The 15779-nt window shown below is 35.5% G+C and overlaps 1 protein-coding gene and 1 long non-coding RNA gene across 3 annotated transcripts; both read right to left on the reverse strand.

Annotated features, from left to right (window-relative positions):
• Positions 1-7051: 7051 nt before the first annotated feature.
• On the reverse strand, positions 7052-7327 carry LOC131429658 (uncharacterized). Its single transcript, XR_009229448.1, has 2 exons — positions 7238-7327; positions 7052-7170 (listed from the first exon to the last, which is right to left on the reverse strand). It is a non-coding gene; the product is annotated as an uncharacterized LOC131429658 (long non-coding RNA).
• Positions 7328-12862: 5535 nt separating this feature from the next.
• LOC131429651 (X-ray repair cross-complementing protein 5) lies at positions 12863-15484 on the reverse strand. 2 transcript variants are annotated; one of them, XM_058593922.1, is made up of 5 exons: positions 15343-15484; positions 15177-15293; positions 14845-15083; positions 13902-14785; positions 12863-13797 (listed from the first exon to the last, which is right to left on the reverse strand). In XM_058593922.1, exons 1-5 carry the CDS (start codon positions 15355-15357, stop codon positions 12896-12898), a joined length of 2157 nt encoding a protein of 718 aa, XP_058449905.1. In that variant the 5' UTR covers positions 15358-15484; the 3' UTR covers positions 12863-12895. The 2 variants fall into 2 exon arrangements, with proteins under 2 accessions (XP_058449905.1, XP_058449906.1); XM_058593923.1 differs by having other exon boundaries at positions 15177-15265; positions 15343-15466.
• Between the last annotated feature and the right edge of the window lie 295 nt (positions 15485-15779).

Genomic DNA, 15779 nt, shown 5'->3' on the forward strand with positions numbered 1-15779 from the left:
GTTGAACGACATATCCCTCTCAGCAGGCCGTTCAATTTTGTTGATTTTTGATCGCTTGTTGAACGATATATTGCACGAAATATTCGTTCAATTTGCTGGAACGGTTTGTTGTTGTTTTTTCTCTTGCAAAAATAGTGTGAAAATTAAGTGTTACCTTCACATAGAAAGAAAATTTGTTGTTATTCTACGTGAAGTAGAAGTATTGTGTAGGTATGTATTGTTAGTTTAAACAAATAAGTGGAAAAAACTTCAGAAATTCTGTAGTAAAACTAGTCCAACGGGGCTCCAACTTCTCATGTTAAAAATGGCTCAACAATGGACCTCTGTCTGCCGGGTTTGTTGAACGAAAAAAATGGCATTCGGTTCAACGGTCTGTTTCAAAATCGGCAAATGAAGGTCCCGTGTTGGCCTCCCGTTGAACGATTGATTGGACTTTCATTGGACCAATGATCCAACGTATTGGACCAATGAAGGACCACCGTTGAACGTTTTTTTCTAAGTGGGTTCTTACTCGACTGCATGATTTTTCAGTGCTCGATCGGTTCGGTGCTAGAATTTTAGCCTGAGTCGGCTGCTCGATCAACCCGATTGACAGTGACATTATAAATGTCATTGAATATTCGCTCATTTTATGAATGTGTTAGTGTAAAATTTAGTCGACTTAAGCCATTTCACTACACTCCAGCTAGAGGAATGGATGATGCTGACTAAGGTAGGCCGTTTTGTTAATTTCCACCGAATTTCAACAGTTTATGTTGGGATTCTAAGAAAAACTGTTTTTTTTTTTTCCATAAATACGTTTATTTCTTAAGGTAATTTACATAAGTTTTTCTTCGCCGTAGGATCACTTTTACATAGGATTCTAATATAATACTAATATAGTCACAACGATTTGAGTTTAATAAAACCTATTCCTCTTATTTTTTAAATATCATATTAGGTATTTCGTTATTTAGTATTAAATCTGCTTAAGAACATTATTTGAACCAAACGATTAACTGCTATAAATTGTAAAATAAGCTGAAATTTTTATACATTTTGTTGTTGATTTCGTAACCTATTTTGAGTTTGTTTTTATCAGCACATCATTTTTAATCAAATTCTGCTATTGGATGAACTAATGGACGCAGTAGGAGTCAGAACTAACCCTCAAAAGGGTCAATTATTAAATTGAAACTTCAATTGTCTTTATGAAATGATAAAGATGTTTCATGTAAGAAAGGTCACGACAAGCAAGAATGTCTCGAACTGGGACATTCGATAGTCTACCTTGGGTACGCAAGGAATTTAATAGTTGAGATCTGACATCACGATACTCCACGCATGTCCAAACGACATGATCAATATCGCGATAGCCTTCGCCACAAGCACAATGATTAGTTTCGGAAAGTCCAATTCGAAGTGTAGTGATTGGACATGAGTCTGGATATCACACGAATGAAATCCCTACTCACATCCAGTCCCTTGAATTATGCCTTTGTCGATATTTTAGGAATAATTGAGTGCATCCACCGACCCAGATCATCTTTATCCCAACGCGCTATAGAATTCGTTGGAAGCAATCGGTCACTCATAAATTTCACCCTCAATAGCACCACGTTTGGCTAAAATATCGGCTCTTTCATTGCCAGGAATGGAGCAATGAGCCGGGACCCAAACTATTGTGATTTGTTAATTATTATTCAATATGTCGTTCAGACACTGTTTTATTTTGCCCAAAAAAAGGTTCATTTTTGCCAGCAGCATTTGAGCAAATGGCTTCAATTGTACTCAGACTACCTGTGAAGAGAAAATATTGGTTTGGAGATAATGTGACGATTACTCTCAAACTATAATGAACTGCTGCTAACTCAGCATAGTTGTTGAATATACCAAACTCAGTAGCATCTTCAATTCGTGATCCGTCAGTGTATTACATTTTCTCAGAGTCAATATGCCTGAACTTACTTGTAAATATTTTTGGGATTTCCAACGAGCGTAGGTGTTCCGGGATTCCACGCACTTCGCGCTGCATGGATGTGTCGAAAAATAAAGTTGAGTCAGGGACATTTATGAGGCTGTCACGGATAGGAATATATCTTGAAGGGTTGATTTCCTGTGACATGTGGTTAAAATATACCGTCATGACTCTTGTCGATGTGGACATGGCTAGGCAAGGCAGATCCAGCGAATGTCACTCGAAACGAATCTGATGGTCGATAAGTTTTGTTTCCTTCTTCGAAAGATGCTGAGTACAATTGCTTGCACTCGAGTATCCTTACTCCCTCAAGCATAGAGTTTTTAAAACGTTCAACTCCATGCTCAAGCAACTCTAACTTAAAGACCCGCTTCGGTGATAATTCCGTTTTTCGAAGGAATACATACGCGATATTCGCGGGTAAATAATTAACAAACAACAATCTCGTTAGCCTGCTTTAAGGAATCAACTACAACGCGGATCTTGTCTTTATGGACTCTTACTATCTCTTTGGTAGCGGGAAATCGTGATGTCAATTCTTGAAATATATGGAATAAATTTAATGCCTTCATTTTACGCCGAAAATGATCTATCCATGGGCCCGAACCGTAAAATTTTCGCCTGGATGGATGGATGATGTATCTCCTGAATTCTCATCCATATATACATATATATATATATATATATATATATATATATATATATATATATATATATATATATATATATATATATATATATATATATATATATATATATATATATATATATATATATATATATATATATATATATATATATATATAAATATATATATATATATATATATATATATATATATATATATATATATATATATATATATATATATATATATATATATATATATATATATATATATATGCATAATTTAGGTCAGTTACAAAATTTAAACCTGAATTTTATAACAAGAAAAACTGCAGCCCCAGCAGTGTTTCACTCATGTTTCAAATATACAAAATAATAGAACCACAGACTAACAGACAGGACACTCAAATTTGATTCTTCAATCATTTTAGCGGTCATTATGAATATTCCTTCATTTGGGACAGTACTCACATGTGTCATGATGGCGCTACGTTATCCTATCAAAAACATCCTGTCTGTCATCTAGACTGTGTTTATTTTTTTCATTTACCAACAGAGTTGCCATTCATACAGAATTGCCTGTAATGTATTGATTTGTATACGTCCATGCGAATTTCATGCAGGATACAGATTTAATACATATTGCCAAAACTATGTACATAATTTTGCCTACTTCTCATCCTCCAACACAATACAAAATCGAACCCGCCTTGTTACAATATTTACTTGCTTCTGGTCTGCCGCCACTTAATTTCGGTTGAAAACTACCAACACAATAAAAAATAGTCTAGATGAACAACGATGAGTCAAATAAATGATTACCTTCCAACGTTGCGAAAAAGTTAAATATATTATCAACATAATCCAATAATTTATTGTGACGATTTATTTTCAAATATTTTGATGAAATCAGGCATCCCTGCAAGCAGCTGATCGGTGTTGACAAACGAGGGGAAACCAACTTGTAAAAAAACTTTTACATAACACAAGGGGTGTACAGATAGTAAATAGTTCGCGCAGTACAATATAGGTGGAACTAGTGCATCACGAAAAATTATTTTTATAAGAAATTACTCATACTGTCATGTCTGTTAGTCTGTGATAGAACGGCATCGTAGACCGTTTTAAATTTGACAGAACTGGTCGAATAAATAAAACTTGAACGGCTTGCCGGGTATACGTTTGTTCCAGTTTCTGCTCTATTATAGATCTTCCATATAGAACTTCTAGCTGCTGAATTTGCTCTAAGAGGTGTGTGGATTCATGGTTTAATAAAATCATCATTATGCCATGGACCCAAACAATAAAGTTCGTTATTGCAAAAAGATTTATGTGCAATATTTAATCAAAATTTGGAAGCTACCTAATTAAGAATATTGCACAGCTGTCCATGGCGGGATGTAAAACTCGTCATCGGCGACATGCTCAGGCCGGATACGGACAGTCAGGTAGGCCGGTAGGTACGGACAGCTAAAATCAGACGTCTACGATGGGCTGGGCATGTATTAAGGAAATTGGACGAAAGCCCAGTGAAAATTAGAGATGGGCGAGCGCTCACGAGCCGTTCATTTGAACCGAATCGTAGCAATGAGCGAACGAACCACGGCTCTTCAAAATTGAACCGCGGCTCTCAAGCAGAGTTGCCATTTTAAAATCTGCTTTTCAACTTGGAAAATCTGTGTACCTGTGTACGCCCAAATTTGTTTGCGTTGTGGTTAAACGATGATGTTTTCTAATGAAGCTGTCAAAAATACATAGGAACATTTATTCAGCAGTGAATTTTCAAAGAATTCTGTCGTAATAGGAGAAGAAAAATAGATTTTTTTCCAAATGGAATTTCAACTTATTTATTCCAATATCCCGCTTTCTCGCACACGGACACCTCCAGTTGTGAAACACAATATTAAATCGCACATACCGCTAATGCATTTCCATGGCTCTCACACTCACTCTCTCGAACCGTTTCTCCACATTGACGTTTATTGAAAAAGAGCCAATGAGCCGTTCAATTGAACCGGCTCTTACGAAAGAGCGTTCGGTTCAGAGCCGCTCATTGAAATGAGCCGTATTGCCCATCACTAGTGAAAATAGTTCTTGAATCTAATCCGACTGGGACACGAAGAAGAGGAGTGGAGGATGATCTCCGAAGCATCCGTGGCTTGAGGGGCTGGCAACGAGCAGCCATGGACCGATTTATATGGAAACGTATTCTTGATCCAGCAAAGGACACTCCAGGACTATAGCTGTTAGGTAAGGTAAGTAAAAATCCCGAGTACTACCAAAATCGGGTGTAAAAAAATATTTCAAAGTTTGTTAGTATTTTTGAATGCAAGAAATACGTTTCTAAATATACAGTATGCGTCAAAAAGTTTGGAAACTCTCACTAATACCACAGACTAACAGACATGACAGTATGAGTAAATTCTTATAAAAATAATTTTTCGTGATGCACTAGTTTCACAGACTAACAGACATGACAGTATGAGTAAATTCTAATAAAAATTATTTTTCGTGATGCACTAGTTCCACCTATATTGTACTGCGCGAACTATTTACTATCTGTACACCCCTTGTGTTATGTAAAAGTTTTTTTACTAGTTGGTTTCCCCTCGTTTGTCAACACCGATCAGCTGCTTGCAGGGATGCCTGATTTCATCAAAATATTTGAAAATGAATCGTCACAATGATTTATTGGATTACGTTGATAATATATTTAACTTTTTCTTGATGTTGGAGGGTAACCATTTATTCGACTCAAATTTGTTCATCTAGACTATTTTTTATTGTGTTGGTAGTTTTCACCCGAAATTAAGTGGCGGCAGACCAGAAGCAAGTAAATATTGTAACAAAACGGGTTCGATTTTTTGTTGAGTTGGAGGATGAGAAGTAGGCGCAATTATGTATATAGTTTAGGCAATATCAAAGATAAACTCAAGATAGAGTAGTCTGCGATTTCTTAGGTATCATTTGAATAGGACCCCTCGATGAGCTCGGTTCACTGTCAATTTGAGTATTTTGAAGCAAAACAACAAGTGTCTGATCACTAGATGCGTCGTAACTATGACAATGATTGTTTATCTTTGGAAAAATATCAAGTTACAGTATGAACGATATTGAGAAATTTCGCTTTATATCAGTGATTCTTAGAATAAGAAAGTGAAAACTACTTAGAACCATTGTCTAGAATTTATTTAGTTTGTTATAGCCTCATCCCATGAAGCATCAGTTGTGGCAAGAAATCATTATATGCTGAATGTAAACATATGTGTGCTTCCTTTCTAACTTGTATTGTTTCCATGGCATTTTGTCGGAACTAGTCGACGCTTGTTAACGGAGGGTCAATAAAATTACATTATTACTGAACCAACTGGTTCACGATTACTGACCCAACATTTTTCAATGAAACGTATGGAACATTGTAATCTTCAGTTTATCTTTGGCAATATGTATTAAATCTGTATCCTGCATGAAATTCGCATGGACGTATACAAATCAATACATTACAGGTAATTCTGTATGAATGGCAACTCTGTTGGTAAATGAAAAAAATAAAGACAGTCTAGATGACAGACATGATGTTTTTGATAGGGTAACGTGGCGCCATCATGACACATGTGAGTACTGTCCCAAATAATGGAATATTCGAAATGACCGTTAAAATGATTGAAGAATCAAATTTGAGTGTCCTGTCTGTTAGTCTGTGCTAGTTCCACCTATATTGTACTGCGCGAACTATTTACTATCTGTACACCCCTTGTGTTATGTACAAGTTTTTTTTACTAGTTGGTTTCCCTTCGTTTGTCAACACCAATCAGCTGCTTGCAGGGATGCCTGATTTCATCAAAATATTTGAAAATGAATCGTCACAATAAATTATTGAATAACGTTGATAATATATTTAACTTTTTCGCGATGTTGGAAGGTAACCATTTATTTGACTCAACGTTGTTCATCTAGACTAGTTTTATTGTGTTGGTAGTTTTCACCCGAAATTAAGTGGCGGCAGACCAGAAGCAAGTAAATATTGTAACAAAACGGGTTCGATTTTGTATTGCGTTGGAGGATGAGAAGTAGGCATAATTCTGTATATACACTCAGAAAAATAGTATGGTAACTGTTACTATATAGAGGGCCAACTTGACCATGAGCGTATAGTGGTTTTCAGCCGACTATGAAATCAGATGATTTCAACAATAGTCAAGTTCATGTTTACTATGAATGGTATCGGCTCTAGAATAGTAATATTGAACAGTGTATTGTATGAATAACTAATACGATTGAGATGGTTAGCCTAACCATGACCGAATATTTTTTTTACATTGTAGTTTTTGCTATAACCAGAGTCATGGTATTTTTGACATTTCACTTCTAGTGATTTTGATTCAACAATGCTGAAGATCAGCAAAACATGAGCTAATGTTGAAAAGTTTTATGAATTAAAATTCTAAAATAAGAACAACAAAATAATTTCATTAAACTCTATTTTATTTTCGCATCAAATCAAATGATAATATACCTGGTGAAATATTGCTTAGCATTGCTTGATAGCATCAGTTGATCCAAGGCTCTGTCCGGTGGAGTTTTTCCTGAAGCAGGAATTGGCAGCAGGAAAGAAATTATTAGCCAAGTCCAGATGCAAACCTCGATGCCCACCTGCGATTTTCCGTCGGATTCGAGCGAATTGAATCCGGGAATCAAATGATAATCTTCCTTTTCATCAATCGCTTGATGTTGTTTCTACAGTGACCGATAATGAATAATAAACTGTATACGAGATGTTGATTTCACTGGAAAACATAACCGTTGCCGGAAAATTGTTGAAAAATTAAATTTCAACGACGGAAACTAGTAAGGCTACAAACTTTACCTACCTGCAAGACCTACCAAAGTACACAGTCACAATATAGAATATTTTGTTCAAATCCATCACTGATGTGTTACCCATGTTCGAAATTTTCTGCTAAATTGTAACTGTATGTGACAATAACAGTACACCCGTTCATTGACAATTTGTATAGTCAGCACAAATGTAATACATAGTAGGTTGAAAAACACTATACGATAATGTGCTTCCTACATAAATTCTGTTGATATGGACTACATGAATAGTGTTTTCAAACTTCATAATCGTCTTTTAAACCATGTATCTATTTATGGTAACATTATTATATTGTGAACATATTTACATGGTAGCGATAACTATTTAGCTCCTCATATATCAAGGCTCGAGAGCAATTTCACCTTACTAGAAATTGTGATTTTAACTATTTGTTCTTATATTTGAGATGACTACCATTGTCAGGATGACTATGCCAGAAAAGTCATTAATACAAATAGTTTAGTCAAGTCGTAGTCTTTGTTGTCTAGTAATTTATACAATACAGATGGTGAATAGTCATATATCATGATTGTTGCTACTATTTAAGCATATAGTTGAAATGACGATGGAAAACAGGCTACGGTTACTATGGTATTTTTTTTTTTTTTTTCATAAATACGTTTATTTCATAGGCAATATACATAAGTTTTTCTTCGCCGTGGCATCCACAATACATAGTAGTTTAAACCTAATACATTTCGAATATCATATTAGTATGTTGGTACTCATTAGTTAATCTTAGCACTGTTTTTATCAAGCGAGTTGCTATTTTAAATTACATTAAATAAAATACATTTATTTTGTACATGATCTTATAACTATTTCAGGATTGTTTGTATCAGTTCACCACTTATATTCAATATCCTATAGTTGGCTATTGGTTGAACTCATGGAAGAGAAAACAGTTTAACATAAAATAAAATTTAAATTGGAACTCCAATGGATTTAATGAAATGATAAAGAAGTTTCATGTATGGAAGGTCACGACAAGCAAGAATGTCGCGAACTGGGACATTGGATAGTCTACCTTGGGTACGCAAGGAATTTATTAGTTGAGATCTGACATCACGAAACTCCACGCATGTCCAAACAACATGGTCAATATCGCGGTAACCTTCGCCGCAAGCACAATGATTAGTCTCGGAAAGTCCAATTCGAAGGAGATGTGCATCTAACGTGTAGTGATTGGACATGAGTCTGGACATCACACGAATGAAATCTCTACTCACATCCAGTCCCCTGAACCATGCCTTTGTCGATATTTTAGGAATAATTGAGTGCATCCACCGACCCAGATCATCTTTATCCCAAGAAGCTTGCCAGCTGGCAAGTGTTCTTTGGCGAGACGCGCTATAGAATTCGTTGAAAGCAATCGGTCTCTCATAAATTTCACCCTCAATAGCACCACGTTTGGCTAAAATATCGGCTCTTTCATTGCCTGGAATGGAGCAATGAGCCGGAACCCAAACTATTGTGATTAGATAATTATTATTCAATATGTCGTTCAGACACTGTTTTATTTTACCCAAGAAAAACGGTTCATTTTTGCCAGCAGCGTTTGAGCGAATGGCTTCAATTGCACTCAGACTATCTGTGAAGAGGAAATAATGGTTTGGAGATAATGTGACGATTACATTCAAGCTATAATGAACTGCTGCTAACTCTGCTATATAAACAGATGCAGGTTCTTGAAGCTTGAATGAGGCCGAAACATTATTGTTGAACATACCAAACCCTGTCGCTTCTTCCATTCGCGATCCGTCCGTGTAAAACATTTTCTCAGAGTTAATATGCCTGAACTTACTTGAAAATATTTTTGGGATTTCCATAGAGCGTAGGTGGTCCGGGATTCCACGCACTTCGCGCTGCATGGATGTGTCGAAAAATAAAGTTGAGTCAGGTACATTTAGGAGGCTGACACGGATAGGAATATATCTTGAAGGGTTGATTTCCTGTGACATATGGTTAAAATATACTGTCATGAATTTTGTTTGAGATCGAAGCTCGACTAGTCGTTCGAAATTATTAATTACCATGGGATTCAGCACATCACATCTTATTAGCAGGTGTGATGAAAGCTCCCAAAAACTACTATGGTATTTTGCTCAGTGTAGTTTTGGCAATATGTATTAAATCTGTATCCTGCATGAAATTCGCATGGACGTATACAAATCAATACATTACAGGTAATTATGTATGAATGGCAACTCTGTTGGTAAATGAAAAAATAAAACACAGTCTAGATGACAGACAGGATGTTTCTGATAGGGTAACGTGGCGCCATCATGACACATGTGAGTACTGTCCCAAATAAAGGAATATTCGAAATGACCGTTAAAATGATTGAAGAATCTAATTTGAGTGTCCTGTCTGTTAGTCTGTGCTAATACTACCTTACCACTCAACCTAGATTTAAAAAATTTTGCTCCAGGGGTCAGTTATTTTTTACCAACAGATTGGTATATTTGAATTTGTTTTTATTAAGGAAGATTTTTTTAAAAATGTACAAGAATGGCATCCTTAGAATACTTCACGCCCAGAAGTCAGTTTCAGATATCATGGCTTTTGTAAAATGTGCAAGAGCTGTATTTCGTGTCAAGGCGTCATTTGGACTCCCAAGTAAACCTGGAAGTAGTCGGAAGCGATCTGTGAGAACGCCAGGGTTGATACAATCCATTAAAATGAAAGTAATTCGAAATCTCGTTCGGAGCATGAGAAAAATGACAAAGTAGGCTAATGTATCAGAAGCAATGGTTAGAAGAGATGTGAAATATGACTTAAAAGAAAATCTAGAGCTTGAGATAAAAGACATTTGATTACTGACAGAATTAAGGCAGTAATCTGAAGAAGAGGTCTACCGTCATTCTCTTTTTGGATGAGAAGCTGTTTACTGTCGACAGCGTGTTCAATAGTTGCACCAGCCGGTATATAAGTTCGAACAAAACATCTGATGTACCTGATAACATTAAATTCACCTTTTGGACCACGCATCTAGCAGGGGTGATGCTGTTTTGATTAATTGCTTCCGATGGCCAAAAAATGGACCCCGTTTTTATCCAAAAAGGCCTGAAAGTGAACACTGGAATTCTTAAGTTCATGTTTTGTCTTGGATTGCATCTACCTACGACAAGGATGCAAATATTGTGTTCCAGTAAGACGGGGCCCCTGCACACACGTCAAAGAAAACACAAATGTGGTTGAGGGAAAACATGCCCCAATTCTGGTCCGAAGATATGTGGCCAGCTAGCTCGCCTGACTTAAGTCCTCTGGATTTCAGTGGATGGGCGAATATTGAAGCACGCGTATGTGAACATCTTCACATGAATTTGATATCTCTACGGACCTCCATAACAAAGCATTGGAGAGAAATGTCATCAGATTACATTGCCAAAGTTTGCAAAAGCTTCAGTCGTCTAGAAGCGGTCATAAATCCAAATGGCGGACATATTGAGTGAAGATGAAGCTGAATATTCTACGAACATTTTATGCTAATATGGGTTATGTTTAAAGTTGATAATAAAGATACTATGTCCCAATGAAATAAAAAATGTTTGCGTCTCATTATTTTCTGACGTATACTGTACCTAATTAAATCTTGCACGAATCACTTCGGTGTCGAACTACACACTTAAATTTTATAGCTGAGTCTCGGCAAAATATGCCGAGATTCGCACAGCCGAGTAATCAGCAATCATCTCGGCAAAAATAAAATTACTGAACGTCTCGGCACCCTCGAATTTGACAAACGTCAAATATTGCCGAAATCGTCAGCATAAGATTAACTGTTTGCTCAGTGAAACGTTCACTGAATATTCGGCAATCCAATAAAACGAAAATATGAAAAAATAAATTAATAAAAAATCTAGTCGGTTAATTTTGTTTGTGATTTCTCAACATTATAAACACGCCATTTAGGATCAAAAATTCATTTTATAAACATTTAAAGGAGGCTTACAATTTTGTTTCCAGCATGTAGTATACAAAAAAATTAAAAAAAAATTTGTCGGAAGGCTCGCATTTGATACCGAATACTGTAAAAACCATGCAGAGTTTTAAATGCTGACAGTATTTCCGGTCCTATGGGAATTATTACATCCACCAAACTAATGAGCAGTCTCCTTCGCCAAATTCCTCAGACATCACTACCATCAGCGGCGGTTCCGGATGCCTTGAGTCGAGCTGGAAATATGAATATATATATATATATATATATATTATATATATATATATATATATATATATATATATATATATATATATATATATATATATATATATATATATATATATATATATATATATATATATATATATATATATATATATATATATATATATATATATATATACCCCATGCATTGGGTATATATATATATATATATATATATATATATATATATATATATATATATATATATATATATATATATATATATATATATATATATATATATATATATTGATTTCTGGTTTACAAAAATTTTCAATATTTAATGATGCATATGCGGTATTGTTCAAATAAACTTACTTTGATCCATTGAATTATTCCATGCATTGGGTTATTTTTTCGCATATCCCCCAAAGTTTTGTCTCAAGGACGCTTTGAGCTCTGAGTTGGGTGTTTTCCCTTATAATCGCGAGTGCTCTGATAAAGTCACTTTTTATAAAGCGAAACATTCAAGTCATTTATTCAATATTTTTACTTGCAAGTGGTTCCACACTTATCCATTTTTTCACTAGAGAATTTCATCAGAAAATAATCGCGCAATGCAAAGAAAAAATGTTACGCGGCAATAAATGACAGCTGTTGTACTGAATCTCGGCAACAGCTAGCGCTTATTCCAAAATCTCGGCAAACGTCTCTGCTGATGTCGGCATTTCTGTTGTTTACTGATAAATTCAGGAAGCAATTATGCCAAATTTCGGCAAAGTGAAGCATTTTACCGAAATATCAGTGAATGCATTTAACGAAGTTCAGAATCATGCGTATTGATTACTGAGCAATCAGCAAATTTACGTGTTGCTGATCAGTTTCGGCATTTTATTATGCCGAGCTCAAGAAATGGTTTTAAGTGTGTAAAACGTAGAAATATCTAAATATCATCAGACTCTTCTCTCTTTCGATTATTTCTTTCGTCATCAAGTTTCGCTGACACAAAAAATCACATGTAAATTTCGAGGTTCAGAGTTTTGTTGATAGTTGTTTCATGAATTAAAATCTCGAAAGTGATTTTATCAGTCACAGAGTTTTTTTTAGAAAATATCTTTGAGTTTTTCGCGATTCGAGCTTATTCGGATTCGTTCGAAAGTATGTATTCGTCGAATGGTCGATACGGGCGTTAACAAGAATGATAGTAATTATTCGATTACTTGATTAACCGAAAAACAAACAACAAAACGAACTAAAAAATCAACATTTATTATGATTATTTCTACATGTTCGCAAAAAGTTCGTCAGCATCGACATAATCTGCATTGTCGCCTGAAGTACTGGCTTTGCTTGCCACTTGAATACTGTAAAACTCTTCGACTTCTTCTGAAGTTACTGTGCTCGCCTCGCTTTCGGTAAAGTCAATCAATCCGAATCGTTCCATTACTATAACCTGTTCCCAAAACGCATGTTTGTTGCGAGCAAGCAAGCTCTTCTTGAATTCTACAATCCAGTTATTATATCGATAGGGACCAAGAATTTTTGCTTCTTCTCGATACATCATCAAAGCCATAGCTACTTTCTCTTGCTGAATAGACATTGATTTGAATACTAAATCCGATATGACATTCTGAATTTGTGTGCATAAAGTTGCAAGCTTCTCTCCACGTTTTAGCAGTAAAGCAAAATCTTCGGCTGGAGTAACGGTACCTACTTCTACAATTGTCCTTTGATCATCCAATTCATCGCCCAAATCGATCAGTGATGAACTATGAGTCGAAGCATCGCTTTGGATATTTATTTTAGCAGCACGCTGTAACCACTTGAGGCGTGCGTTATTTTGGTTTTGTTTTAGAGGGAACAAATGTTTCACTTCTTCTAAATAAGCCTTTGATCTGTCACGTATTTTTGGCGGAACACTTATCAGCTCCTTAAGTTCTTCATCCATAGCAGGGAGAGGAGCTTTAGGATACAGTGCTCGATGTGCTACTGATCTATACACATGCTGGTGTATAGGATTCAAAGTTTCGTTCAATGCAAACCCTTCTTTACTTTCTCCGTCATTCTCCAGTGCATCCATCAGATCCATCGAATCAATTAATTTGTCGACAGCATTGTACTGCTCCTCCGTGGGCTTGTATTTATTGGAAAGTAAAGGTGGAAATTTCAATAGAGCAAGCTCCTCTGAAAATATGCTTTATTTATTTGATAGAAAAGAAATTTCTCAAATACAACATTTAAATAATTTAAAGATTATTAACCCAGCTTCTATCAATTTTAGCACTAACCTTGAAAACATAATTCCAGCATTATTAAGCAGGGATAGCTTCTACGGTAAGTTGGCATCAAAACATTTATTTTCGGGCGAGTATCACGTCTATATACCCTAGTAGCTATCATGACTACCTCCAGTTCGATCATGGCTTTTACTAAAGCAGTTAATTTTGCCTCAGATGCTGTGCATTCATCCTTGGATACTACTACGTATGTTCCATCTCCACATAAATACTCTTCTAATATATTTTCCGCCGCAGTGAATCCCAAACAAGATAATCTCTGTTCACCCGACTTGTAATCCATATCCATTTCACTGTCGTATGGCACAACGGTGGTCCCATACATGTAGCCTTTAATTAAGTTATCGTATTCAGGCTCATAGGGTTTATCATTTTTGAAATAATCGGTTTTCAATTTCACGGAAACGTTAGGATCGACACTTTCTGTTTTGAATGAACCCAATCCCTTCTCCTCGGTAATCATCAAGAATGCGGAAATGCTAATTTGTATCTTAGTTCCAATTGAAAGTATGCTATTCCATGGAATCGCAGTTGTTGCCTTTTTCTCAAAATGTACCAAAAGCAGTTCTGCACAATCAATATTACAAAGAGCACCGTTTGATTGGGACACAATATCAGCAATAAGTTTTTCGTTAGAACGTTGTTCGTTGGTTTTCTGATGTTCACTGAATACAGCTTGTGTATTAAATAATACATTATCTTCCGCTTCATTGTTGGCTTCGGAATGGTGTACAACGGTGTCATTTATGATATTTAAATCACAAGGCATGTCAGTTAGTTTTTTTGCGACAGACTCAACCTGCTCTTGATCTATATGTGAAAATACTGAAAGTTTAGATACAAGTATAATTTTTAACGAAGCAAACTTTTTCGCTCTGAAATAGAATATTCCAATTATTGTTATATTTATGGTACAACACTTGATGATAACTACTGTGCACCGATTTTCAAGTAGTTCATCGCAACTACTAAGGCGTCAAACCAATCCGCATTGACTTTCGAGGGATGAGGGATTTGTTTATCCATAATTCTGAGCATCTGCCAGTTACTTGGTGCAAGCTCGAAAGCTTCTGAAATGTTACCATAGCCTCCATGTTCGATATTTAATTGATTATTGGTCTGCTCAGTACCCATCAAAACTAGACCTACTTCATCATTAGGTTTACTAAATATCTAAATAGAAAGTGTTCGATTTATTATTAGATTGAACGAAAATTGGTCAACATATTAGATAATCCATCACTTATAATCACAAAAGACATTTACCTTTCTTTGAATTATCTTCGAAACACAGTGTTTAGCTCTTTCAAAGAATGTTTGGTCATTTTTACCGCTCTTAATTGAAGTGTCTGCTCCTATATCAAGTATTATCATGCAAGCCTCCTAAAATAAACTACAATGATTCATATGACAACGAATCTCAATGAAATACCTTATTTCTAGCCATTTTCAATGTATGTATATAGCTTGTGACAAGTAGTACCACATTTATCGAAAAAACTGAAAAATTAAAAATCGAAGTATCCACCGGATCGCCTTATTTATTTCACGTTTTAACAAGAACTTTAATTCCACGCACAACAGTGAAGAGCTTAATCTAGGTTATTTAAATTTTACCCTATTGAATTATGTGCCCTGCTGAAAAAAATCTTCCGATGTCGTATATATAGCAGCCCTTACACGTGACAATATTATTGTCAATCCAAAGTATTGTCAATACCGTCAATCCAATTGACTTGGTAACTTGAGTCCGCATTTTTCGAGAAAATCAAGCGTTTGGAGCTTCAAATATTGCAAATGAACATTGAAATATTGAGAGATGAGTTCATTGCACATATTTGGCAGTTTCCTCTCTGTAGAGAAAGTATT

This window comes from Malaya genurostris, chromosome 2, assembly GCF_030247185.1.
Source record: "Malaya genurostris strain Urasoe2022 chromosome 2, Malgen_1.1, whole genome shotgun sequence".
Taxonomy (NCBI): domain Eukaryota; kingdom Metazoa; phylum Arthropoda; class Insecta; order Diptera; family Culicidae; genus Malaya; species Malaya genurostris.

What these genes read in the sequence shown, in the direction of transcription:
- LOC131429651 (XM_058593922.1), bottom strand. An exon ending in TACTTGAAAATCGGTGCACA is followed by an intron (nt 14,786 to 14,844) that starts GTAGTTATCATC and finishes ATTCTATTTCAG; the next exon opens with AGCGAAAAAGTTTGCTTCGT. An exon ending in GCTGGAATTATGTTTTCAAG is followed by an intron (nt 13,798 to 13,901) that starts GTTAGTGCTAAA and finishes GCATATTTTCAG; the next exon opens with AGGAGCTTGCTCTATTGAAA.